The sequence below is a fragment of the Oncorhynchus keta genome, chromosome 12 (genome assembly GCF_023373465.1).
Source record: "Oncorhynchus keta strain PuntledgeMale-10-30-2019 chromosome 12, Oket_V2, whole genome shotgun sequence".
Classification (NCBI taxonomy): domain Eukaryota; kingdom Metazoa; phylum Chordata; class Actinopteri; order Salmoniformes; family Salmonidae; genus Oncorhynchus; species Oncorhynchus keta.
The window spans coordinates 23,329,620-23,355,150 of NC_068432.1; the positions used below are offsets into that span (position 1 = coordinate 23,329,620).

The 25,531-nt window shown below is 41.9% G+C and overlaps 1 protein-coding gene across 3 annotated transcripts in view; it reads left to right on the forward strand.

Annotated features, from left to right (window-relative positions):
* The window catches only part of ncor1 (nuclear receptor corepressor 1), a 110,820-nt gene that overhangs the window by 32,320 nt on the left and 52,969 nt on the right, over positions 1–25,531 (forward strand). For all 3 annotated transcript variants that reach the window (XM_035782236.2, XM_035782237.2, XM_035782238.2), the window contains exons 7-14: positions 1,076–1,132; positions 3,753–3,805; positions 6,036–6,102; positions 11,057–11,229; positions 14,721–14,811; positions 15,301–15,479; positions 18,983–19,037; positions 19,211–19,312. In XM_035782236.2, the coding sequence (XP_035638129.1) occupies positions 1,076–1,132; positions 3,753–3,805; positions 6,036–6,102; positions 11,057–11,229; positions 14,721–14,811; positions 15,301–15,479; positions 18,983–19,037; positions 19,211–19,312 (777 nt within the window). The remainder of the gene's footprint in view (positions 1–1,075; positions 1,133–3,752; positions 3,806–6,035; positions 6,103–11,056; positions 11,230–14,720; positions 14,812–15,300; positions 15,480–18,982; positions 19,038–19,210; positions 19,313–25,531) is intronic.

Genomic DNA, 25,531 nt, shown 5'->3' on the forward strand with positions numbered 1-25,531 from the left:
GGGTACAAAAGTATCTATATTCACAGCAAAATGAGTCCTATATCGACGTAACCTGAATGGCCGCTCAGCAAGGAAGAAGCCACTGCTCCAAACCGCCATTAAAAAGCCAGACTACGGTTTTCAACTGCACATGGGGACAAAGATCATACTTTTTGGAGAATTGTCCTCTGGTCTGATGAAACAAAAATAGAACTGTTTGGCCGTAATGACCATCATTATCTTTGGAGGAAAAAGGAGGAGGCTTGCAAGCCGAAGAACACCATCCCAACCGTGAAGTACTGGGGTGGCAGCATCAAGTTGTGGGAGTGCTTTGCTGCAGGAGAGACTGGTGCACTTCACAAAATAGATGGCATCATAAGAGAGGAAAATTAAATGTATATATTGACGCAACATCTCGAAGACATCAGTCAGGAAGTGAAAGCTTGGTTGCAAATGGGTCTTCCAAATGGACATTGACCCCAAGCATACTTCCAAAGTTGTGGCAAAATGGCTTAAGAACAACAAAGTCAAGGTATTGGATGGCCATCACAAAGCCCTGACCTCAATCCTATAGAAAATTTGCGGGCAGATCTGAAAAAGCATGTGTGAGCAAGGAGGCCTGCAAACCTGACTCAGTTACACCAGCTCTGTCAGGAGGAATGGGCCAAAATTCACCCAACTTATTGTGGGAAGGTTGTGGAAGGCTACCCTAAACGTTTGACCCAAGTTAAACAATTTAAAGGCAATGCTACCAAATACTAATTGAGTGCATGTAAACTTCTGACCCACTGGGAATGTGATGTAAGAAATTTAAGCTGAAATAAATCATTCTCTCAATTATTATTCTGACATTTCACATTTTTAAAATAAAGTGGTCATCCTAACTGACCTAAGACATGGCATTTTTACTAGGATTAAATATCAGGAATTGTGAAACTGATTTGAAATGTATTTGGCTAAGGTGTATTTAAACGTCCGACTTCAACTGTACATACATTGTGTGTTCAGTCACCAAGGACTACTACTTTGAGTAAAAGGTTTATTCTATTTTGATCTGTACTAACTATCATTATATTGTGTTTGTTTTTTTTGCCAGAAAAAAGCTGAAGAGGCCCATAAGATATTTGAAGGTCTTGGTCCCAAGGTTGAACTGGTAGGTGGTTGGGGGTATTCTGAATGGTTGAATGATTATTGTTTCCTAGATACAGTGTGTTTGGTAAGTATTCAGACCCCTTCACTTTTTCCAGATTTTTCCCCCTCCTCAATCTACATACAATACCTAATAATGACAAGGTGAAAACAGGTTTTTAGAATTTATAAAAAATATAAAACAAATACCTTATTTACGTAAGTATTCAGACCCTTTGCTATGAGACTCAAAATTGAGCAGAAGGGCATCCTGTTTCCATTGATCATCCTTGTGATGTTTCTACAACTTGATTGTCATCCACATTTACATTTAAGTCATTTAGCAGACGCTCTTATCCAGAGCGACTTACAAATTGGTGCATTCACCTTATGACATCCAGTGGAACAGCCACTTTACAATAGTGCATCTAAATCTTTTAAGGGGGGTGAGAAGGATTACTTTATCCTATCCTAGGTATTCCTTAAAGAGGTGGGGTTTCAGGTGTCTCCGGAAGGTGGTGATTGACTCCGCTGTCCTGGCGTCGTGAGGGAGTTTGTTCCACCATTGGGGGGCCAGAGCAGCGAACAGTTTTGACTGGGCTGAGCGGGAACTGTACTTCCTCAGTACTCAGAACTGTACTTCCTTATCCACATGTGGTAAATTCAATTGATTTGACATGATTTGGAAAGGCACACACCTGTCTATATAAGGTCTCACAGTTGACCGAGCAAAAACCAATCCATGAGATCGAAGGAATTGTTCTTAACGCTCTCAGACAGGATTGCGCCTTGGTCTTAAATGTCTTGGTTGTGACCAAGAAACCGATGCTCACTTTGACAGAGCTCCAGATTTCCCCTGTGGAGATGGTTGTCCTTCTGGAATGTTCTCCCATCTCTACAGCACTCCAACAATCAGACATTTTTGGTAGAGTGGCCAGACGGCTGCCACTCCAGTAAAAGGCAAATGAAGCCCTCTTGGAGTTTGCCTACAGGACTTAGACCATGAGAAACAAACAAGTGGTGGCAGGATCATTCTGTGGGGATGTTTTTAGGCGGCAGAGACTGGGAGACCAGTCAGAATTGAGAGAAAGATGTACTAAGCAGTACAGATGAAAACCTGCTCCAGAGCGCTCAGGACTTCAGATTGGGGCAATGGTTCACCTTCCAACAGGACAACGACCCTATGCACACAGGCAGGACAACGCAGGAGTGGCTTTGGGATAAGTCTCTGAATGTCCTTGAGTGGCCCAGCCAGAGCCCGTACTTGAACCCGATCTAACATCTCTGGAGAGACCTGAAAATAGCTGTGCAGTGACGCTCCCAATCCAACCTGACAGAGCTTGAGAGGATCTGCAGAGAATAAATGGGAGAAACTCCCCAAATACAGGAGTGCCAAGCTTGTAACGTCATACCCAGGAAGACTCGAGGCTATAGTCACCTCAAGCTGAACCTCGGCAAGACGGAGCTGCTCTTCCTCCCAGGGAAGGACTGCCCGTTCCATGATCTCGCCATCACGGTTGACAACTCCATTGTGTCCTCCTCCCAGAGCGCTAAGAACCTTGGCGTGATCCTGGACAACACCCTGTCGTTCTCAACTAACATCAAGGCGGTGGCCCGTTCCTGTAGGTTCATGCTCTACAACATCCGCAGAGTTCGACCCTGCCTCACACAGGAAGCGGCGCAGGTCCTAATCCAGGCACTTGTCATCTCCCGTCTGGATTACTGCAACTCGCTGTTGGCTGGGCTCCCTGCCTGTGCCATTAAACCCCTACAACTCATCCAGAACGCCGCAGCCCGTCTGGTGTTCAACCTTCCCAAGTTCTCTCACGTCACCCCGCTCCTCCGCTCTCTCCACTGGCTTCCAGTTGAAGCTCGCATCCGCTACAAGACCATGGTGCTTGCCTACGGAGCTGTGAGGGGAACGGCACCTCAGTACCTCCAGGCTCTGATCAGGCCCTACACCCAAACAAGGGCACTGCGTTCATCCACCTCTGGCCTGCTCGCCTCCCTACCACTGAGGAAGTACAGTTCCCGCTCAGCCCAGTCAAAACTGTTCGCTGCTCTGGCCCCCCAATGGTGGAACAAACTCCCTCACGACGCCAGGACAGCGGAGTCAATCACCACCTTCCGGAGACACCTGAAACCCCACCTCTTTAAGGAATACCTAGGATAGGATAAGTAATCCTTCTCACCCCCCTTTAAGATTTAGATGCACTATTGTAAAGTGACTGTTCTACTGGATGTCATAAGGTGAATGCACCAATTTGTAAGTGGCTCTGGATAAGAGCGTCTGCTAAATGACTTAAATGTAAATATAAATGTAACAATGTACTGAGTAAAGGGTCTGAATACTTATGTAAGTATTTTATTTCAGTTTTTATTTTTAATACATAGAAAAATAAACAGTTTTTGCTTTGCTATTATGGGGCATTGTGTGTAGATTTAAAGGGGAAAAACATTTCAATCTGTTTTAGAATAAGGCTGACAGTGGTAGAAGTGAAGGGGTCTGAATACTTTCGAATGCAGTGTTAATGTTCTTTGAGAACTGCATATAGTAGCAATGAATTATTAGCTATTACAATGCTTGTAGCTAATTACTTAAGTCATTACTTATAGACTGATTTCTTTCCCCCCCTTTTTTTTAGCCCCTTTATAACCAGCCGTCGGATACTAAAGTATACCATGACAACATAAAGACGTGAGTATGCACTTTTGTTTCTTGCGTGTACAGTATATATAGAAGCATGTGTGTCAGGGTCTTAGATAGCCGGCTTTTGGCACCCAAAAATAATTATGGAAAGTCGATAAATAAAATTGGGGAAAAAAAAAATTGGGAAAAAATCCCATTGCGAATACCAGTCGCTGTAGCGTGAGAGCTGCTGCTACAGCTCATCAAATGGCTCGTTCGTTGCTGCTCGTTCGTTGGTGCTTTCAGAAGCCTAATTGTTGCACAACAACTCTAAATGCAATCACGTTTTTAAAACATTTTCAATGGCCATGATTTTATAAAGTGCTACTGTTTCTCAACTGGTAATTGATGCTTGCTTCCATTCGCCATTCAAGTTCATAGGCAACTAGACAGGTTGTTGTGTGTCACACCACTTTGCATTGAGCTGGGGAGACTATGGATTTTTAGAACATATAGGCTACTTAATTAGCCTATTTCTATCATGTTCTATTGTTTTTCAACTTTCTTTCATTGTCCAGTAGCCAAAGGCCCCTCCTTCTCTAATTCCTCTTATTAATGGAGAGGTGGAAGGCAGATTATGTTGTTTCTTTATGTAGAGTTAAATATGCATGTGTTGTGCATGTTATCTTCTCTAACTGTTTAGTCCTTCCATGGTATTTCCTACAGGATCCTTTTGTTGTTGTAGTGTTAACAGCAATAGTAGTGTCCCTATTAGAGGTTGACCCATTATGATTTTAACGCTAATACCGATTTATTGGAGGACCAAAAAAAGCAGATACCGATTTAATCGGACAATTTTTATATATTTGTAATAATAACAATTACAACAATACTGAATGAACACTTAAAATAAAAGTTTAACTTAAATAAAAATCTATTTAGTCTCAAGAAAATAATGAAACGTGTTCAATTTGGTTTAAATAATGCAAAAACACAGTGTTGGAGAAGAAAGTAAAAGTGCAATATGTGCCATGTAAAAAAGCTAACGTTTAAGTTCCTTGCTCAGAACATAAGAACATATGAAAGCTGGTTGTTCCTTTTAACATGAGTCTTCAATATTCCCAGGTAAGAAGTTTTAGGTTGTAGTTATTTCTTTCTATACCATTTGTATTTCCTATATCTTTGACTTTTGGATATTCTTATAGGCACCTCAGTATTGCCAGCCTAATCTCGGGAGTTGATAGGCTTGAAGTCATAAACAGCGCTGTGCTTCAAGCATTGCAAAGAGCTTCTGGCAAACGCTGAAAAGTGCTGTTTTAATGAATGCTTATGAGCCTGCTGCTGCCTACCACTGCTCAGTCAGACTGCTCTATCAATTATCAAATCATAGACTTAATTATAATATTAATAAACACACAGAAATACGAGCCTTAGGTCATTAATATGGTCAAATCCGGAAACAATCATTTCGAAAACAAAAGTTTATTCTTTCAGTGAAATATGGAACCGTTCCGTATTTTATCGAACGGGTGGCATCCCTAAGTCTAAATATTGCTGTTACATTGCACAACTTTCAATGTTATGTAATAATTATGTAAAATTCTGGCAAATTAATTACGGTCTTTGTTAGGAAGAAATTGTCTTCACACGGTTCACAACGAGCCAGGCGGCCCAAACTGTTGCACCCTGACTCTGCTTGCATAAAATGCTAGTGAAGTGACACAATTTCCCTAGTTAATATTGCCTGCTAACATTAAAATAAATTAACTAAATATGCAGGTTTAAAAATATATACTTGTGTATTGATTTTAAGAAAAGCATTGATGTTTATGGTTAGGTACACAACGACAGTGCTTTTTTTTCACGAATGCGCTTGTTACATCATCACCCGTTTGGCGAAGTAGGCTGTGATTCAATGATAAATAAACAGGCCCTGCATTGATTATTTCCAACGCAGGACAAGCTAGTTAACTACAATTGGTTGATGATATTACTAGTTTTAACTAGTGATTATGTTAAGATTAAAAAAAAAAAAATTAAGATGAGTTTTTAATGCTAGCTAGCAACTTACCATGGCTCCTTGCTGCACTTGCGTAACAGGTGGTCAGCCTGCCACGCAGTCTTCTCATGGAGTGCAATGTAATCGGCGTCCAAAAATGCTGGTTACCGATTGTTATGAAAACTTGAAAATCGGCCCTAATTATTGGGCCGTGCCGATTTAACCGGTCAACCTTTAGTCTCTATAGGACCTAGCTTGGCGCACACCTCACTGAGCAAACCGTTTTTCTCTCTCTCCCAGTAATCAAGTGATGAGGAAGAAGCTGATTCTGTTTTTCAAGAGAAGGAACCATGCTCGTAAACAAAGGGTAAGTCTCTCTCCCTGTGTTGAGGGCTGCAAGGGAAGGAAAATTCAAGGCATGCGCTGGATGCTATGACTAAAATACACACACACACACACACACACACACACACACACACACACACACACGGACAGACTGACCGACATGCTGTGCTCTCATAGAGATGACCCAAACTGACCATGGACAATAGTAATTTGATAGTTTAACCCAATGGCAAGCTCTTTTACTCTATGCATGTACTGTATGTTAAACTGCATCACATTCCTCAATTTGGTGTCATTTTAATGTCTTCTGGCACCAATTGAATTTGAAAGCAATAGGTGGCTTGAATTTATATGCCCACTTATTGGTTTCATAATTTGTTTGACATGTTTCTAACACTTTGGGCTCTCCCCGACCAAAAGAAAATCTTGGTCCACCGAAAGTCATCTATTCTTTCGACTATTTGATTGATCTAAATTTTTGAATGTGTATTTTTCCATCTATAGACTCACCTTTATGTGTTTTGAATAAAATCAACTATATATACATTGAGGTTCTCTGATGCTTAAAGTACTTTGCTTGATGAAATATGACACAAATGACTCAAGGGAGCCAAAGATCAAGATAACCAGAAGAAAAAAAACGTAACCTGACCTGCTCTTACTCACTTTTTAAGATTCTGCCGTTTCTCTCCCGTAGTTACCGGTAACCTTTCTCAGTTGGAATGGAAATGTATCTTACCATTTCTACCGATCTGTGTGCCAGTTAGTGGTTTTCATATGCACATTTTCATGGAACAGTTTCATTTAATTTATAATAACTTCTTCGTATCTCAATCATTTGTCATGTGGTTTATCAAAATTTTATCCAAGTCGAAATGAGTGATGCAAATTTAATTTACTTCTATTGCCATTGCCAACTATGTAAAAATACCCAGTAAAGCCAGCAAATATAAACATGGTAGCCTGCAGGTAGAAAATGTCCTTACGAAAATAGATATCCTATAAATCACATTGCCTACGAATGGTCTGTCTGCAACGAACTTGAAACATTTTATCAACTGTTAACTTGGGTCCAGCCAGGAGCTTAAGCTAGCAAACTTGCAACATTTTATAAAATATTCCGGGCCCTCAGTCTCCCGCACTGGTGAGCTCGGGACAGACACAGCTGTCGGCTATTTGCGCAAGGGAATCAAAGTAATCAGGTCGGACTATTTTATGACGTTTCCACTGGATCGAAGCATGACGTTTTTCCCTTTCACGCTGAGTGGTTATCTAAATGGGGAGAGCTGGAAAGATTTTTCAAATACATTAAGGAACTATTGTCATTCTCAATGGATGTAAAAACAGACTTAGTTTGCTTGCTGTTTGAGGAGAAGAAAACATTACTTTCAGAAGATCCGCAGCTCATTAGTGGTAGTGCATTAAAGCCAATCAGAAATAGTATCAGATTCCCAAATGGGCACATTTATATGCCTACATTTGCTCGCAGGCCAGGCAGCCTATAGGCCTACTTCTATACGTAATCAGGTGCACGTCCGAACTCAATATTGACAGGAGTGCTCCAAACAAAAGACAATGACAAAACTCACATATGGAATGAAATTAACCAAAACATGTTACTCACAAGTGTAGCATAGGTTGTTGCACTCTGCAAACAGTGTCCACTCCAAAAATGAGAATGATAAAAGACTGGAATAATATATTGAACGAATAACAGAAGTTATCGCAACCAAACAAACATTGTAGATTAGAAATTATAGAAATGAACCGTAAATGTACTACTGGTGATATATGTCATAGGGAATTGATAAACACTAACAATCAAACAATGATAAACACTAACAATCAAACAATGAATGTGCACAAATTGGCATCAGAGATCGCATTCTGGAGAGAGACGTCCATTTTGCATTTTAGCCACACACCCCTTCTTTTTGGACTGTGCCATCCCCGCGGCCTCTGCAATGCCTCTGCAATGGATTAGTTCACTGAGATGGACACGAATAAGACAGGTGTCTCGTGTGCCATTAAAATTAAGATATATTTTTAGATTTGTTACTACTCAAGAACAACAAAACTCTGTCGACCAAACAATCGCCCAGTCGACTAATTAGGGTCATCCCTAGTAACTTTAACTGTTTGAACTGGCTATCTCCTAGGGCTGGGCGATACACCTAAAAACATATGGGCGTTTCACATTTATATACAGTATCTAAAATTTTTAAAAGGTCTCTAAATAAGCTTCGGTGTACAATTAAAGGTCAAATACACTGCATTTCAAACAGTCATCAATGATCGAATGAATTCAGGACGTGTGAAATTAGGCTAAATATAAGCCCTACTAATTATTTCTTTATTTTTTTGTAATAATAATAATAATAATAACTGATCTGGCTTTCAAGTCTGTCAATGAAAAATGCCATTTTTGTTACAAATTTAACCAGAACCAAGCATAATCCACATTCACTAATAATGACTAACTTCTTGTAGCAGGCATTATAGGAAATTAAGACATGTCTCATAAACAGTCTCTCAAGCACAAGCCCACGTGCTAGTGAGTAGCCACCTAATCTTTATAATTCAAGTTTAGCCAACTTCTGTTTGCTAACTAACAAGGTAGAGCAGTTTTAAATTGTTATGAACACACCTGCCTGTCTCCCAACTGTTTTATCAGCATGCTTGCCTGTACACTTTGTTCAGATGTTGAAATTTAGTGGCCTACCTTATCTCTCAGAATGAGAACAAGTGGCCAAATACTTATATACAGTTGAAGTCGAAGTTCACATACACCTTAGCCAAAAACATTTCAACTCAGTTTTTCACAATTCTTGACATTTAATACTCGTACAAATTCCCTGTCTTAGGTCAGTTAGGATCACCACTTTGTTTTAAGAATGTGAAATGTCAGAATGATTTATTTCAGCTTTTATTTCTTTCATCACATTCCCAGTGGGTCAGAAGTTTACATACAATCAGTTAGTATTTGATAGCATTGCCTTTAAATTGTTTAACTTGACTCAAACGTTCTGGGTAGCCTTCCACATCTTCCCACAATAAGTTGGGTGAATTTTGGCCCATTCATCCTGGCAGAGCTGGTGTAACTGAGTCAGGTTTGTAGGCCTCCTTGCTCACACACGGTTTTCAGTTCTAAATTGACTTTGTTGTCCTTAAGCCATTTTGCCACAACTTTGGAAGTATGCTTGGGGTCATTGTCCATTTGGAAGACCCATTCAGTTCCAAACCGTAGCCTGGCTTTGTTTGTGGTGGTTTTGGAGCAGTGGCTTCTTCTTTGCTGAGTGACCTTTCAGGTTACGTCGATATAGGACTCGTTTTACTGTGGATATAGATACTTTTGTACCGGTTTCATCCAGCATCTTCACAAGGTCTTTTGCTGCTGTTCTAGGAATGATTTGCACTTTTCGCACTAAAGTATGTTCATCTCTAGGAGACTGGCTGGCTGTGTGGTCACATGGTGTTTATACTTGCTTACTATTGTTTGTACAGATGAACGTGGTACCTTCAGGCTTTTGGAAATTGCTCCCAAGGATGAACCAGACTTGTGGAGGTCTACAATTTTTTTTTTGAGGTCTTGGCTTTCTTTTTGATTTTCCCATGATGTCAAGCGAAGAGGCACTGAGTTTGAAGGTTGGCCTTGAAATACATCCACAGGTACTTCTCCAATTGACTCAAATGATGTCAATTAGCCTATCAGAAGCTTCTAAAGCCATGACATCATTTTCTGGAATTTTTCAAGCTGTTCAAAGGCACAGTCAACTTAGTGTATGTAAACTTCTGACCCCCTTGGAATTGTGATACAGTGAATTATAAGTGGAATAACCTGTAAACAATTGTTGGAGAAATTACTTGTCATGGGCAAAGTAGAAGTCCTAACTGACTTGCCAAAACTATAGTTTGTTAACAAGAAATTTGTGGAGTGTTTGAGAAACAAATTTTAATGACGCCAACCTAAGTGTATGTTAACTTCAACTGTAGTTGTGTTTTATGCTTATTGCAGCTGTATAAAACTAGACAGCTTCTGTGGCTAATATGCTGCTAGTTGTACTTGGTACTTTAATGCAGCGTATGACAAACTGATCATTACATTTCCACAATCAATGTTCTTTGATAGGCTACTCCTGTTTTACTAGTGTCTGCTCTGCGCACATTGAGGAGTTGAAACATAAAAAGGGTGTCGTTAAGAAGGTTAACTCCTTCTCTATTACAGTAAAATAATGTCTCTGTGTTTCATGGATACCATTTTTATATCTCTATGTCCAGAATGAGACAAGTTTGAATTGGTTTTGTGAGCCAATGCTAACTAGCATTTGCGCAATGACAAAGTATTCGGGATCAGCTAGCATGCTAAATATTGTCTAGTCTAATCACCCCATGTGGAAACGTTATAATTTTTTTGTAAATGATGAAGGTAGGTGGTTATTGTTCGGTGAGTGCTACTTTTAGCAGGCTGCTTCCAGGCAGGGTCAGACAGACCTTTATGACTCTGAACAATGGCAGCAGAGTGTGCTGCATGGCCACCTGCCAAGAGGAAGGTGGATTGTTTGGCCCTTGCTAGTCGAGAGTGGAAACAAGGCTGTATTCTCCTCCCTGTGTGAGACTCTCTCCATATATTCTAGTCCTCTCTTTTTTTCTCTCTGGTTAATGTCCATAATGTGTAAATGCTGTAATGTTCCATCTCAAACATCTCACATTTTAAGTCCAAGATTGCCGATGGAACTCTCTGGATTTCACAGTTGTGGCCACAATTATTTTTGAGAGGCGTGGTGAAATAATGGCAAATAGGACAGGGTATCATCAGCACAAGATTTGTGATTTTGGATACATTCTACTTATCCATTTGCTTACAGATGTAGGTGTAGGTCAGGAGAGCCATGGGTAAGGTTTGAATTAGGTCGTTGTCATCATGTTGTACCTCAACATCCAGATCCCCTTTCACAAACCCGTATTGTGTGGTTCAGGAACAGAACATCTGCCAGCGCTACGACCAGCTGATGGAGGCGTGGGAAAAGAAGGTGGAGCGGATGGAGAACAACCCGCGTCGCAAGGCCAAGGATAGCCGCACCAGGGAGTACTACGAGAGACAGTTCCCCGAAATACGCAAGCAGAGAGAGCAGCAGGAGCGCTTCCAGAGGTAAATTGAGGGAATGGGAAACTGGGATAAATCTCAAGTCTTCCATCGATTGCTTGTGTCTTCTCTCCTTGCATCTTCCTCAAAATGCATTGGCAAGGATCCCCTCCTACTGAAAACACAGGACAGGTGAAAGCAATACAATCAATGCCTCGTATTGTAAGAAGTTGATATCACCTGTCCAGTTTCTTTTAGATCAGTGCAGAATGATGGAGAGGAAACAAGGAGAGGATGCCTCTTTGCACTATTGAGATGCATGTTAGGTGGTGTGATGCAGGCAGATCAGCTGGCTGTGTCAGGGGTCAGTCCAGCCAGCGTCTGGCTGTTCCTGGCATACAGGCTTGGGTATTTCTCTGAAATCTTCTAGCAAGGCAGGTCAGGGATGCTAGTTCAGACTGCTAGTACTTGACCAGGCAGTGAAAGTAATGATTAGCCAAAAAGGTGTAGCTGATTTCTTACCCATTTATTTGTACCCCAATGTCCCTGTTGTGTATTTTAGACTATTTCCTTTTGAGGATTGTTCTCATATTTTGGAGGCTATCATTGTAGCTGTAAAGAGTCAACATTAGGGGCAGGATGTGTCATGGAAGGCTGATTCATGATGCCAAACATTCCAGATTTAAAAGTTCATTGTATCCCCTTTTAGAAGTATTTTTCTAAAGGTGAGAGAAGAGACATTGACATTCAAGTATAAAGTAATTTCCCCCTAGTTTGAAAGATTTCAGTCAAGCAATTACCTTTAGTCACAACATGTTGACTGTTTTAATTTGATTAATGATCGCTTTTTGCCTTTTGTTTAGTGGTAAGGAAAACAATGGGGCCATTGTTTCCCCAGCAGCACAATTGCACATTAAGTAATAAACCACCCTTGCAAATCCTTCAGAACATTAAGGAAGTATCTGTGCTCATTTTTGGTCCTTGTGGTTTTCAGTTTCTACTTCAAAGTCTTTAGTAAAACTCTCCTTTAAATTTGAACTTTAAAAAAAATCATTACATATTTTACAGTGCATTCATAAAGTATTCACACCTCTTGACTTTTCCCACACAGCCTGAATTAAAATTAGATTAAATTAAGATTTTGTTTCACTGGCCTACACACAATATCCCATAATGTCAAAGTGGAATTATGTTTTTAGAGATCTTTACAAATGAATAAAAAATGAAAAGCTGAAATGTCTTGTCAATAAGTATTCAACCCCTTTGTTGTGGCAAGCTTGCTTAACAAGTCACATAATAAGTTGCATGATCTCTGCGTGCAATAACACTGTTTAACATGATTTTGAAGGACTACCTCATCTCTGTACCCCACACACACTTTTATCTGTAAGGTCCCTCAGTTGAGCAGTGAATTTTAAACACAGAGACCAGAGGGGTTTTCCATTGCAAAGAAGGGAACCTATTGGTAGATGGTTTAAATTTTTAAAAAAGCATACATTGAACATCCATGCCAAGAGTGTGCAAAGCTGTCAAGGCAAAGGGTGGCTACTTTGAAGATTCTCAAATATAAAATATGTTTAACACTTTTTTTGGTTACTACATGATTCCATATTTGTTATTTCATAGTTTTGATGTCGTCACTATTATTTTACACTGTAGAAAATAGTAAAAACAAAGAAAATCCTGGAATGAGTAGGCGTGTCAACTTTTGTTGTTTTTTTGTTGTTGAATTTTACCCCTTTTTCTCCCCAATTTCGTGGTATCCAATTGTTAGTAGCTACTATCTTGTCTCATCGCTACAACTCCCGTACGGGCTCGGGAGAGACTAAGGTTGAAAGTCATGCGTCCTCCGATACCCGACCAAGCTGCACTGCTTCTTAACACAGCGCGCATCCAACCCGGAAGCCAGCCGCACCAATGTGTCGGAGGAAACACCGTGCACCTGGCAACCTTGGTTAGCGTGCACTGTGCCCGGCCCGCCACAGGAGTCGCTGGTGTGCGATGAGACAAGGATATCCCTACCGGCCAAACCCTCCCTAATCCGGACAACGCTAGGCCAATTGTGCGTCGCCCCACGGACCTCCCGGTCGCGGCCGGTTACGACAGAGCCTGGGCGCGAACCCAGAGTCTCTGGTGGTACAGCGCCCTTAACCACTGCGCCACCCGGGAGGCCTGCGTGTCAACTTTTGACTGGTACTCTAAATCGGCTTAGATCAATGGCAACACTTGAAAATGGCTGTCTAGCAATGATCAACAACCAACTTGGCAGAGCTTGAAAGAATTTAAAAAAGGAATAATGTGCAAATATTGTATTATCCAAGTGTGAAATGCTCTTAAGCCTTGTTCACATTGGTAGTTTGAAGGGACTCTAATCCCATTTATTTGCATTTCTGATTAGAATTTGTAAATCTATCTGTAGTTCTGAACAGCCAAAAAAGCACATGGAATCAAATAGTTCAATCCTTCGTAGGTGGTTTGACATCATACAAATATGATTCCTGGTCATGTGACTTGTGTCAATGTTCAAATCTGATTGATTTGCTCTCAAGTGTTTTTTTTAGACTTATTCCACATATCTTTTTGCTGGCTAGCTACTCCATTGACAGTTTGACAAGAACATGTGGTAGCTAACTAGCTTGTTAATTGTTTACAAACAAATTAGCTGTATAGCTTTCTTGCACATTCACTAACTAGCTAGCTAGTTGACTCCTGTGGCTAGCCAAAAATGACTTGTTTTGAAAGTTTGTTAATGTTATCCTTTGAGGTTTTAAGTGTTCTTACCCTACGCCACTCCACACACACCCACCTTTACTATGACAACTAGCGTAGCCTTGTCAGCAAATTACTTCTATCTGAACCCACCCAAATCTGATTTGGTCACTTGTAACCGGCGTATGGACAGTCGGTAGACAAAAATAAAACTGATTTGAGCATTAAGGCTTGCAATGTGTGCAAGGATTTAGAGACTTACCCAGAAAGACTCACAGCTGTAATCACTGCCAAAGGTGATTCTAACATGTATAGACTCAGGGGTGTGAATACGTATGCAAATGTGTATTTCTAATACATTGGCAAAATTTTCTAAAAACATGATTTCACTTTGCCATTATAGGGTATTGTGTGTAGATGGGTAAGAGAAAAAACAATTTAATACATTTTGAATCAGGCTGTAATACAACAAAATGTGGAATAAGTCAAAGGGTATAAATCCTTTCTGAATGCACTGTCAATGGTAGGTGGTTGAGAAGGATGTTAACTCCCTGAATGCTAAAGCAACTTAATTTGTCAGCAGACCTAATGTTTTCCAAGCTTTGTTTGCAGATTTCTCCGAAAACCGGTTTGATACAGCTCTATTGAGCCTTTTTTCCTTGAAGTGAAAAGGTGACAGAAGGGGGTGGGCACCCTATGTGACAATGTGATGGCACCTACCCAGTATTATGTGGAGGATGTGCAAGAGGGCATAATAGAGGTTTTGAACAAGATTTCATCTGGTATTTTAAACAGTGATTTTGATTCCAGTAGTTTCTTAATTTCCTTGTGTTTTGTTCTCCCACTAGGGTTGGTCAGAGAGGAACTGGAATGTCTGCGACCATCGCCAGAAGCGAGCATGAGATTTCTGAAATCATCGACGGCCTTTCTGAACAGGAGGTGAGTGCTGTTAACTTTGAAACATCTCCGTTTGTCTGCTATAGCTCTTGTGGAAATGAACACACTTCACAAATGTAAACATTCTTCACTGAACCATTGCCAAGTTTGAGTATTATTATGCCCAAAGAGGTTGTCACCACCAACTGCCCAAAAATCCCCTCAAGGCATAGTCCACACTGATGTCATGATGGTTAAGACATGCTACGAATTATGAATAGTTACGTTACACTGCTAAACACATTACCACTTCCCCTAGTTCTCAGGAAGTGTAGCAGCGTCATTGGCTACGTCCTGTTCTTCACCCTTCTCCTGAAGTGTGCAGTTGCACACTTCCTGTAATGGATTTCACAAGGGTTAGAACTCTCAATGCTTTTAAATGAATAAAACTGGGTGAGAAGGGTTGAGAATCAGGATGCAGCCATTGAATCAAGTTTTAATAAGGATAACAAATGTAATGTCTAAACCCCTCCCCTCCCTCTTGTCCAATAGAACAACGAGAAGCAGATGAGACAGCTGTCCGTCATCCCGCCCATGATGTACGACACAGAGCAGAGGCGAGTCAGGTTCATCAACATGAACGGCCTGATGGACGACCCAATGAAGATGTACAAGGCTCGACAGTTCATGAATGTGTGGACCGAACACGAGAAGGATATTTTCAAGGAAAAGTGAGTTTGGTTGTCCTTAACAGGTCTATAGAGTCCTTTTTTAGTTACTTGTCATCCTATCTATAGTACCAGTCAAAAGTTTGGACACACCTACTCATTCCAGGGTCTTTTATTTTTAAACTATTTTCTACATTGTATAATAACAGTGAAGACATCAAAACTATTAAATAAAACATATGGAATCATGTAGTAACCAAAAAAGTGTTAAACAATTCTAAATATATTTTATATTTGAGATTCTTCGAAGTAGCCACCCTTTGCCTTGATGACAGCATTGCACACTCTTGGCATTCTCTCAACCAGCTTCATGAGGTAGTCACCTGGAATGCATTTCAATTAACAGGTGTGCCTTCTTCCCTCCTTAATGCGTTTGAACCAATCAGTTGTGTTTGTTTCATGGTAGGAGTGGTATACAGAAGATAGCCCTATTTGGCAGAGGACCAAGTCCATAATATGGCAAGAACAGCTCAAATAAGCAAAGAGAAATGACAGTCCATCATTACTTTAAGACAATTTCAAGAACTTTGAAAGTTTCTTCAAGTGCAGTCACAAAAACCATCAAGTGCTATGATGTAACTGGCTCTCACGAGGACCGCCACAGGAAAGGAAGACCCAGAGTTACATCTGCTGCAGAGGATACGTTTGTTAGAGTTAAATGCACCTCAGATTGCAGCCCAAATAAATTCTTCAGAGTTCAAGTAACAGACACATCTCAACATCAACTGTTCAGAGGAGACTGTGTGAATCAGGCCTTCATGGTTGAATTGCTGCAAAGAAACCACTACTAAAGGACACCAATAAAAATAAGAGACTTGCTTGGGCCAAGAAACACGAGCAATGGACATAAGACCAGTGGAAATCGGTCCTTTGGTCTGATGAGACCAAATTAGATTTTTTTTTGTTCAAATCAAATTCAAATTTGGTTACTACATGATTCCATATGTGTTATTCATATTTTTGTTGCCTTCACTATTACTCTGGTAAAAAAAAAACTTGAATGAGTAGGTGTGTCTGAACTTTTGACTGGTACTGTAAGTTTTCAGACCCCATATTCAGTACTTTGTTTGTAGCACCTTTGGCAGCGATTACAGCCTTGAGTGTTCTTGGGTATGACGCTACAATCTTGGCACACATGTATTTGTGGGGTTTCTCCCATTCTTCTCTATAGATCCTCTCTAGCACTGACAGCTTGAATTGGGAGCGTCACTGCACAGCTATTTTCAGGTCTCTCCAGAGATGTTTGATCAGGTTCAAGTCCGGGCTCTGGCTGGGCCAGTCAAGGACATTCGGAGACTTGTCCCGAAGCCACTCCTGCGTTATCTTGGCTGTGTGCTTAGGGTCGTTGTCCTGTTGGAAGGTGAACCTTTGCCCCTGTCTGAGGTCCTGAGCGCTCTGGAGCAGGTTTTCTTCAAGGATAACTCTCTCTACTTTGCTCCGTTCAGCTTTCCCTCGATCCTGACTAGTCTCCCAGTCCCTGCCACTGAAAAATATCCCCACAGGCAGCCACCACCATGCTTCACCATAGGGATGGTGCCAGGTTTCTTCCAGACGTGACACTTAGCCTTCAGGCCAAAGAGTTCAATCTTGGTTTCATCAGGCCAGAAAATATTGTTTCTCATAATCTTGAGTGTCTTTAGGTGCCTTTTGGCGAACTCCAAGCGGGCTGTCATGTGCCTTTTACTGAGTCGTGACTTCCGTCTGGGCACTCTACCACAGAGGCCTGATTGGTGGAGTGCTGCAAAGATGGTTATCCTTCTGGAAGGTTCTCCCATCTCCACAAAGATCTCTGTCAGGGTGACCATTGGGTTCTTGGTCAGCTCCCTGACCAAGGTCCTTCTCCCCCAATTGCTCAGTTTGCCCAGGCGGCCAGCTATAGGAGGAGTCTTGGTGGTTCCCAACTTTTTCCATTTAAGAATGATGGTGGCCACTGTCTTCTTGGGGACCTTCAATGCTGCAGAAATTTGACCTCGACACAATCCTGTCTCGGAGCTCTACGGACAATTCCTTCAACCTCATGGCTTGGTTTTTGCTCAGACATGCGCTGTCAACAGTGGCTTGGTTTTTGCCATGATGTGGGTCCTTATACACAGGTGTGTGCCTTTCCAAATCATGTCCAATCAATGGAATTTACCATCGGTCTACTCCAAGTTGTAGAAACATCTCAATGATGATCAAAGGATACTCCTCAGCTCAATTTCGAGTGTCATTACAAAGGGTATGAATAATTACAGTTGAAGTTTAAATGTATTTGGCTAAGGTGTATGTAAACTCAGTTTTTCACAATTCCTGACATTTACTCCTAGTAAAAATGCCCTGTCTTAGGTCAGTTAGGAGCACTACTTTTATTTTAAGAATGTGAAATGTGAGAATAATAGTTGAGATAATGATTTATTTCAGCTTTTATTTCTTTCATCACATTCCTAGTGGGTCAGACGTTTACATACACTCAATTAGTATTTGGTAGCATTGCCTTTAAATGGTTTAACTTGGGTCAAATGTTTTGGGTAGTCTTCCACAAGCTTCACACACTAACTTGGGTGAATTTTGGCCCATTCTTCCTGGCAGAGCTGGTGTAACTGAGTCAGGTTTGTAGGCCTCCTTGCTTGCACACGCTTTTTTAGTTCTACCAACAAATCTTCTATAGGCTTGAGGTCAGGGCTTTGTGATGGCCACTCCAATACCATGACTTTGTTGTCCTTAAGCCATTATGCCACAACTTTGGAAGTATGCTTGGGGTCATTGTCCATTTTGGAAGACTCATTTGCGACCAAGCTTTAACTTCCTGACTGATGTCTTGATGTTGCTTCAATATATCCACATACATTTCCTCTCTCATGTTGCCGTCTATTTTGTGAAGTGCACCAGTCCCTCCTGCAGCAAGCACCCCCCAACACGATGCTGCCTTCGAGACAAGGGAGTGGTTTTGGTTGGTAAATCTCGGTAACCGTGTTCCAGCCATTCAATCCTTGTGCCCACTCTTGGTGCTGTGCTCCCATGCTCCAAGACTGACCTCGAAATGCAGAGGGCGTATTCAATAGTGTGTATGAATAGAAATGAAATTCCCATTGTTTCTGTCAGAATCAGAATGAGACTTTGTTCAATATCCTGTATTCTATCCACAGGTACCTCTTTTGGCTAATGCTTTGTGGTTAAAGAGAAATTCAAACAAATTAGTCCCTTCCATAAAGATTTTCATTTTGTTTCCCGTCACGAATCAAGTTCACTTGGGAGTTCTAGAATGTAAAATGTATTAATTGCCTGCTGGGTATGGAAAAGCGTTTAGCGACTGTAGGTTGCAAAATATTTTTATGGAGCTCACTTTCATCATCATTTAACATTGTATTCTCTGACTTAGCAGAAGCTCTTTGGGTATGATTTTGAGAGGCAATACTTTTCTTTACCAACATTCCTCGGCTGTATACCAAAACAAATGGCGGGCTGCCATGAATCCCAGACTGTAGCTTTAACTGTGACTATTTTCTCTTCTCTGTTTTTTCTCACAGGTTTGTTCAGCACCCAAAGAATTTTGGCCTCATTGCTTCCTATCTAGAGAGAAAGGTGAGCTGCAGTGGATTTAATTAATTCTATTTTTACTCTGTAGTAACCTCCATTCTCCACTCTCCCCCAAATCCAAAAGCACATGGTTTGTATTTGTTATGTTGTCTGTTGTTAATAAAAAATGTTCATGGGCTCATGTGTCCCCCTGACTGTCATACCCTTTCTCTTTGCAGTGTGTCTCCGATTGTGTCCTGTACTACTACTTGACCAAGAAGAACCAGAACTACAAGACGCTGGTGAGACGCAACTACGGAAGACGGCGAGGGAGAAACCAGGTGAGTTCTAGAAAGTATCTTCGCTAGGGAATGACTCTAAATGTATTTGTGTGTTCATGAATGGGCTTTGGAAATACCCAGAAAGGCTGTCTGGGTGGGATTTAACAAATGAACCATGCTTGGCATGCCAGAGGGGAAGACCCTTTTTGGTTTCACTCTATATACCATGTTAATGATGTAGCGTTTGTTTATCATCCAAACCATGGTTTGTGTTGGGCTCTGGAGCAGGAGGCCCTCTAGTGTACAAATCTTATCTTGGCTTGTATTATTCGATCTTCCTACCACCCCATTTTTAGCCCACAGTGCCTCCCATCTCCTCCCTCCCTCTTTTCTCCCTCCCTGTCTCTGTGTTGAAGAGGGAGGGAGAACCACAGGGGTTTTTGAGGAGTGTGAGATTTGGGAGCTGAGCGAGCGGAGTCTCTTGATGTGCTATGTGGGTAAATAAGAACCAGGGCCCAGGCAGAGAGAGGCAGAACAGAGCTGGCTGAGACTGATTTATCCAATGGCTGGGGAGCAGCAGACATTCCCAGGAATCTGTTCTATCTGCTTGCCATAGTTGGGAGACTCAGTGTTGCTTTCCAGGGCCTGACGGAAGAGCGAGAGAGAGATCGAGAGGGAGGGAGGGAGGGAAAAAAGGAAAGTCATACTCCCTCTCTCTCTCTGAACTCACCCAGTTATCCTCTATTTGCCTTTCTTCTAACTGCTGAAATATGTTGATGCACAGCAGTAGACTCTTTTTGTTTTGCTTTTTATTTTTCAAAGGGCTTAAGGTAATTTATTCATTTGGTTATGGTGAAAGACTTTTCAGAACCGTTTCTTTCCGCTGAAGGAGTGAGAGAGTTGCTTTAACATTGGGTGAGTTGCAGTCTTCACACAAGGTTATCTGTTGCCATGGAGCTCTGCTTACCAGCAGAGTGCCGTGCTGTTTTAAACCAGACTTGTTTCATATTGTTTCCCTCTAATCACAAGAACACTGGAGGAGTTTTAATCAAGTAGGTTTATGCACATTTTGTAATTTGTTTGGTAATCGCCTGGTTCGGTGGTATTGTGCTCCCACATTCAAATTCATCAAGGCTCACTGCCTGAAGGGAAGAAAAAAACTAAGCAATAGTTGGAGACTGCAGTTAAGTTGACAATTTAGTATTTTCCATTGGATTTGAGCAGTTGCTTGACTGTGGTTTAGCGTTACATAAGTGTGGTATACCCTGGGGCTGCTGTTGATACAGGCAGCCAGCCTTCACCCTGGGGCTGCCGTTGATACAGGCAGCCAGCCTTCACCCTGGGGCTGCCGTTGATACAGGCAGCCAGCCTTCACCCTGGGGCTGCTGTTGATACAGGCAGCCAGCCTTCACCCTGGGGCTGCTGTTGATACAGGCAGCCAGCCTTCACCCTGGGGCTGCTGTTGATACAGGCAGCCAGCCTTCACCCTGGGGCTGCTGTTGATACAGGCAGCCAGCCTTCACCCTGGGGCTGTCCCAGCCTCTCAGAGGTGAGCAGAGGCCAGGCGAGTCTATGGCAGGCTGGGGCATGGCAGCCTGGGGCAAAGGAGGGCACACGGGCATTACTCCGAGATAAGATAGATGTGTGTGTGTGTGTGTGTGTGTGTGTGTGTGTGTGTGTGTGTGTGTGTGTGTGTGTGTGTGTGTGTGTGTGTGTGTGTGTGTGTGTGTGTGTGTGTGTGTGTGTGTGTGTGTGTGTGTGTGTGTGAGACTATTGTGTCTGGGAACAGAACACCAATACTGCCTTTAAATAGGCAAAATACCGTAAATCCTATACAAAGTAATTTGACAATGTTTTCATGACCCTCTTACAAACAGGCCTTTTTTTTACCACATTCTTGCCTGCATATGGCTTTTATACCTCCCGTGTGTGTGACGAGTGGTAGTAGGGGTGTGCAGATGTGGGTGGGCATCTATTTTTTTAAATAAATCCATTGAATATACACCATCAAAAATAAATGTGTTTAGGCAGGGCCTAAGAAACATTGTAAGACCAATACAATTTACAATATACAATAGAATATTTAGAGTTTCATTATGTTACGTCCAAATGAATGAATCAATGAATACTTTTAAGCAGACCACACACACCTACCCCGATCACGGTCAACACATATATTTTTTAGTAAGAATATAATGGAATATAACATAATATTTTTCCCACACAACTTGTCACCGGAACGTGTGGAACTGCTGTCATATTAAAATAGTGCTATTTCTTTATATGACATTTGTATTCACGTTTTATGTCTTCCCTACTGTCACTTCACTTTGTTAAGGAGCAGGCATAGGGTCTTACATTGAGAGTATCTTCATCATGATACCGATTTTAGAAATGAAAAGCACTGCTATTTTCAAAAGCATGCGAGTCTCGTGTTCATGTTTTTACATTTACAACGTTTTGCAAGCCACTTAACCAGAGCGACTTACAGTAAGTAGTGAGTGCATACATTTCATACGTTGTTTTTCTCTGTACTTGTCCCCTGTGGGAATCGAACCCTGGCATTGCAAGCGCCATGCTCTACTAACTGAGCCTCGCAACCGCCATGCTCTACTAACTGAGCCTCGCAACCTCTGCCGGCTCTTGGAGTTGACAAAACGTGATAATAGGCCTACACGTGATTTGGGATATGTTTGTGCTAAATCAGTGACAGAGGAGTTATTATACCACCTCTACTTATTTACCCAGCCAGAAACCAATTAACCACACAGCCTATTCAGACGGAGATTCAGTGAAGCTCAATCCATTGATTGAGACAAGTCAGTGACGTCACAGGCTTTTGGTTGGGAGGTGGCCTAGGATACTAAGCAACTGTGAGTGAAGAGAAAAATAATCCACTTGTTAAACTACTTAACATGCTGGCAAAATGTTCTAATGAATGAGCCAACGAGACAAGATGATCATGGGCAGCCCTCACCTCAACTTAGCGAAGGTTTCCCCAGCCTAATTGTAGCCTAACCAATGTCCTAACGGAGATTCAGTGAAAACAAATTGGACATTGATTTATGGAGATGAATCCCCACACTTTTCTCAAAGCAGCGTGTTAGCGCTGTCCCAATCAAGGCAGTGCTGAAAATATAATCTAGTTGACCACACACAGGTATGCTATTGCTTCAATTTTTTTACAATGATCAAATGACTTTGGGAGTTTCAGTAAGCAACAATTTGATATATGCCTTCAATTGCATTTGTATTTTTGGCATTCAGTGATATTTATTACTTGGCTCATCGTGCTCTAGCGGCTCCTTGTGGCGGCCAGGGCGCCTGCAGGCTGACTTCGGTCGTCAATTGAACAGTGTTTCATCTGACACATTGGTGCAGCTGGCTTCCGGGTTAAGCGGGCGGGTGTTAAGAAGCGTGGTTTGGTGGGTTATGTTTTGGAGGATGCATAGCTTTACTTTCACCACTCCTGAGCCCATTGGTGGAGTTGCAGCGATGAGACAAGATTGTAATCGGATCGCAATTGGAAATCACGAAAAAAGGGGTTCAATTATTTTTTTTAAAGTACATGCTTAGTGGTGCGCTATGCGAAGAGATGGGAGAAGTGACATGCCTCTGAAGAGATGGGAGAAGTGACATGCCTCTGAAGGGATGGGAGAAGTGACATGCCTCTGAAGGGATGGGAGAAGTGACATGCCTCTGAAGAGATGAGAGAAGTGACATGCCTCTGAAGAGATGGGAGAAGTGACATGCCTCTGAAGGGATGGGAGAAGTGACATGCCTCTGAAGAGATGGGAGAAGTGACATGCCTCTGAAGAGATGGGAGAAGTGACATGCCTCTGAAGAGATGGGAGAAGTGACATGCCTCTGAAGAGATGGGAGAAGTGACATGCCTCTGAAGGGATGGGAGAAGTGACATGCCTCTGAAGGGATGGGAGAAGTGACATGCCTCTGAAGAGATGGGAGAAGTGACATGCCTCTGAAGAGATGGGAGAAGTGACATGCCTCGCAAAGTTTAGAACTGGTAGGAGAATGGTTATTAACTGGCGCTGCCTAGAAACCATCAAGAGTTGAATAGCATAGTGTGTGCCATTTACAGCTACGTTTAATGCTAAGCCATAGGCAGAAGTTATCCAAAATGCTTTGGTCGTTAGGCGGAATTAGAAGTTTTGGCTTTGATACCGGCAATACCTTTCAGATATAAGGATAAGGCAGAAAAAAGTTGGCGGTATGGTAAAGTTGGCGGAACAATGTCTTCGCATGAAACTAATACAAGTCCCATCTATTAACTGCCATACTGGATTTGCTAAATCATTGGTACACATTGTTTACGTTTGCAGGGTTATGATTATATTAACAAAATGCAGGTAAAATGTTGTGAATTGTTGCACGCTGTGAGTCGATGATCGATCATCTCCATGACTCATCACAACGTGACTGATGTTTCTGACTAACATTTAACCTCGTTTTGAAATTCCCAGCATAGATCTAACAGCTGATTACATCATTCATTCCCTATCAGCTCGTATGGTGTCTGAGCTCTCCTCTTTCCACTGGCTGTCTACCAGGAGGATAGACTGCCTCTGCTTTCCTTATGGTGCTTTCCTATCTCATCAATGCCTCTGGCCCTTCCTCTGGCCCCTGTGTGTGCATCTCATTGACGCATTTGGCTCTCTCTGGCCCTGTATGTACAGAACATTCTATGTATGAACTATGGCCCCAGCCAACCAAACACATAGATCCGGTCACAGAAGCGCAGAGCACCAAGAGTGAGTGGGACCACATCAGAGACGTCATAATCGGTTGCAATAGCAATAGTGGTGCCTGCAGCCTCCAGACCAAATATCTCCCACCACCTGGAGAACAGGGTTTGATTCACCGGTCCATCTCTTCTCACCTTCTCCCTCTCTGACAGAGCACAGGGATGAAAACATGTCAGTTTTCAGGCCAAATTCACAGTTTTAATCTCAAAATAGGTCATCCGCGGGGGGTCTGACGATAAAGTGTGCATACGCAGAGTGCATCACCCATTGAGGTGATGGGCGCGGACAGATCTTCTCCGTGGGATCACTACATTCTCTCAATTAATGACAGAATGCATCCCTACGTGTCTTTCAAATAGAGTATCAAGCAGAGTTCAAAGCCTGATGTCAGATATGTCTTATTGGATGAAGCATTCTGATATCATTAGTGACTGCTGTGAGCATCCAGCAGTATCCCCAACCAGCCGTTAGCCTACTCCGCTTGCTTCTCACCCCACTTCTCCATCAGGTTTAAAATGTTATTTAGCCATAATGGCAAGCTGGGGTGTGCAGGCAGTGATTGGGTTTCTGTTGTTACATTTGTTTAATTATTGGAGCAACTCACAGCACGAGCTAAGTGGAGACGTATCATTTCATTTCACCAGTAAGTACAAGCAGGGCCCGTCTGACTAGGCTTCGCTGTCAAGCAGACTCTGAGTGCTCCTGCCATGGAGGAAAAACAGAGCACAGGTACAGTCATGCTTACAGTCACCTTTACGTCACTGAAAACCACTCAGGTTATGCTCCATATTACTGGAGCTACATTCTCCCCTTTCTACCACGAATTGGCACACATTTTATATAATTTTATGAACCATGTCGCTGGTTGTTTTATACTACTCACAGGTTGCAAGTTGTTCGTTGATAACAAACAGCCGTGTTTAGTCATGTTACTTGGCTAGCTAGTTAACAACATGGTACCGTGGCTATGCACAATGGCATAGGAAAAAATGGAAACGGGGATAGACGGCCTACTCAAAGAGATGCTTCAAAGGTCAAATGCATATGCCTAATCAATGTTATTCTAAGCTTAATCTGAATTTTAAAAAATATATTTTTTATAATGTTCCTTAAATTATTTTTGGACCTAACTTTTGGGAGCTGTGTGATGGTGTATGTGTGTGAGAGAGAGAATGATGTGTGTAAAGTGTTCTGAAAAGTAGGCTAAAGATGGTTTCCTATAGGCCTATTGTGTTAACCCTTACTGCATCATTATGCATTTATATTCCTCCAGTCCAATCACAGGTAGGCCTTTTGGGTTTTAGCAAATCAGCTATTTTCTGCAGTAACCTGTTCTATTGTACAGTAAATGTGTTGAGTTGAGGTGTAGAGGACAGGCTTTTGTGCAGAGCGTTTAGAAAACGGGAACATGCGTCCTGGGAGGGGTGTGGCAAAACCTGTGGTATCACCATACTACTCGGTATTGTGGTACTTGGCCTGGTATTACGTTGTTAGTAAAATATTGACAACCCCACTC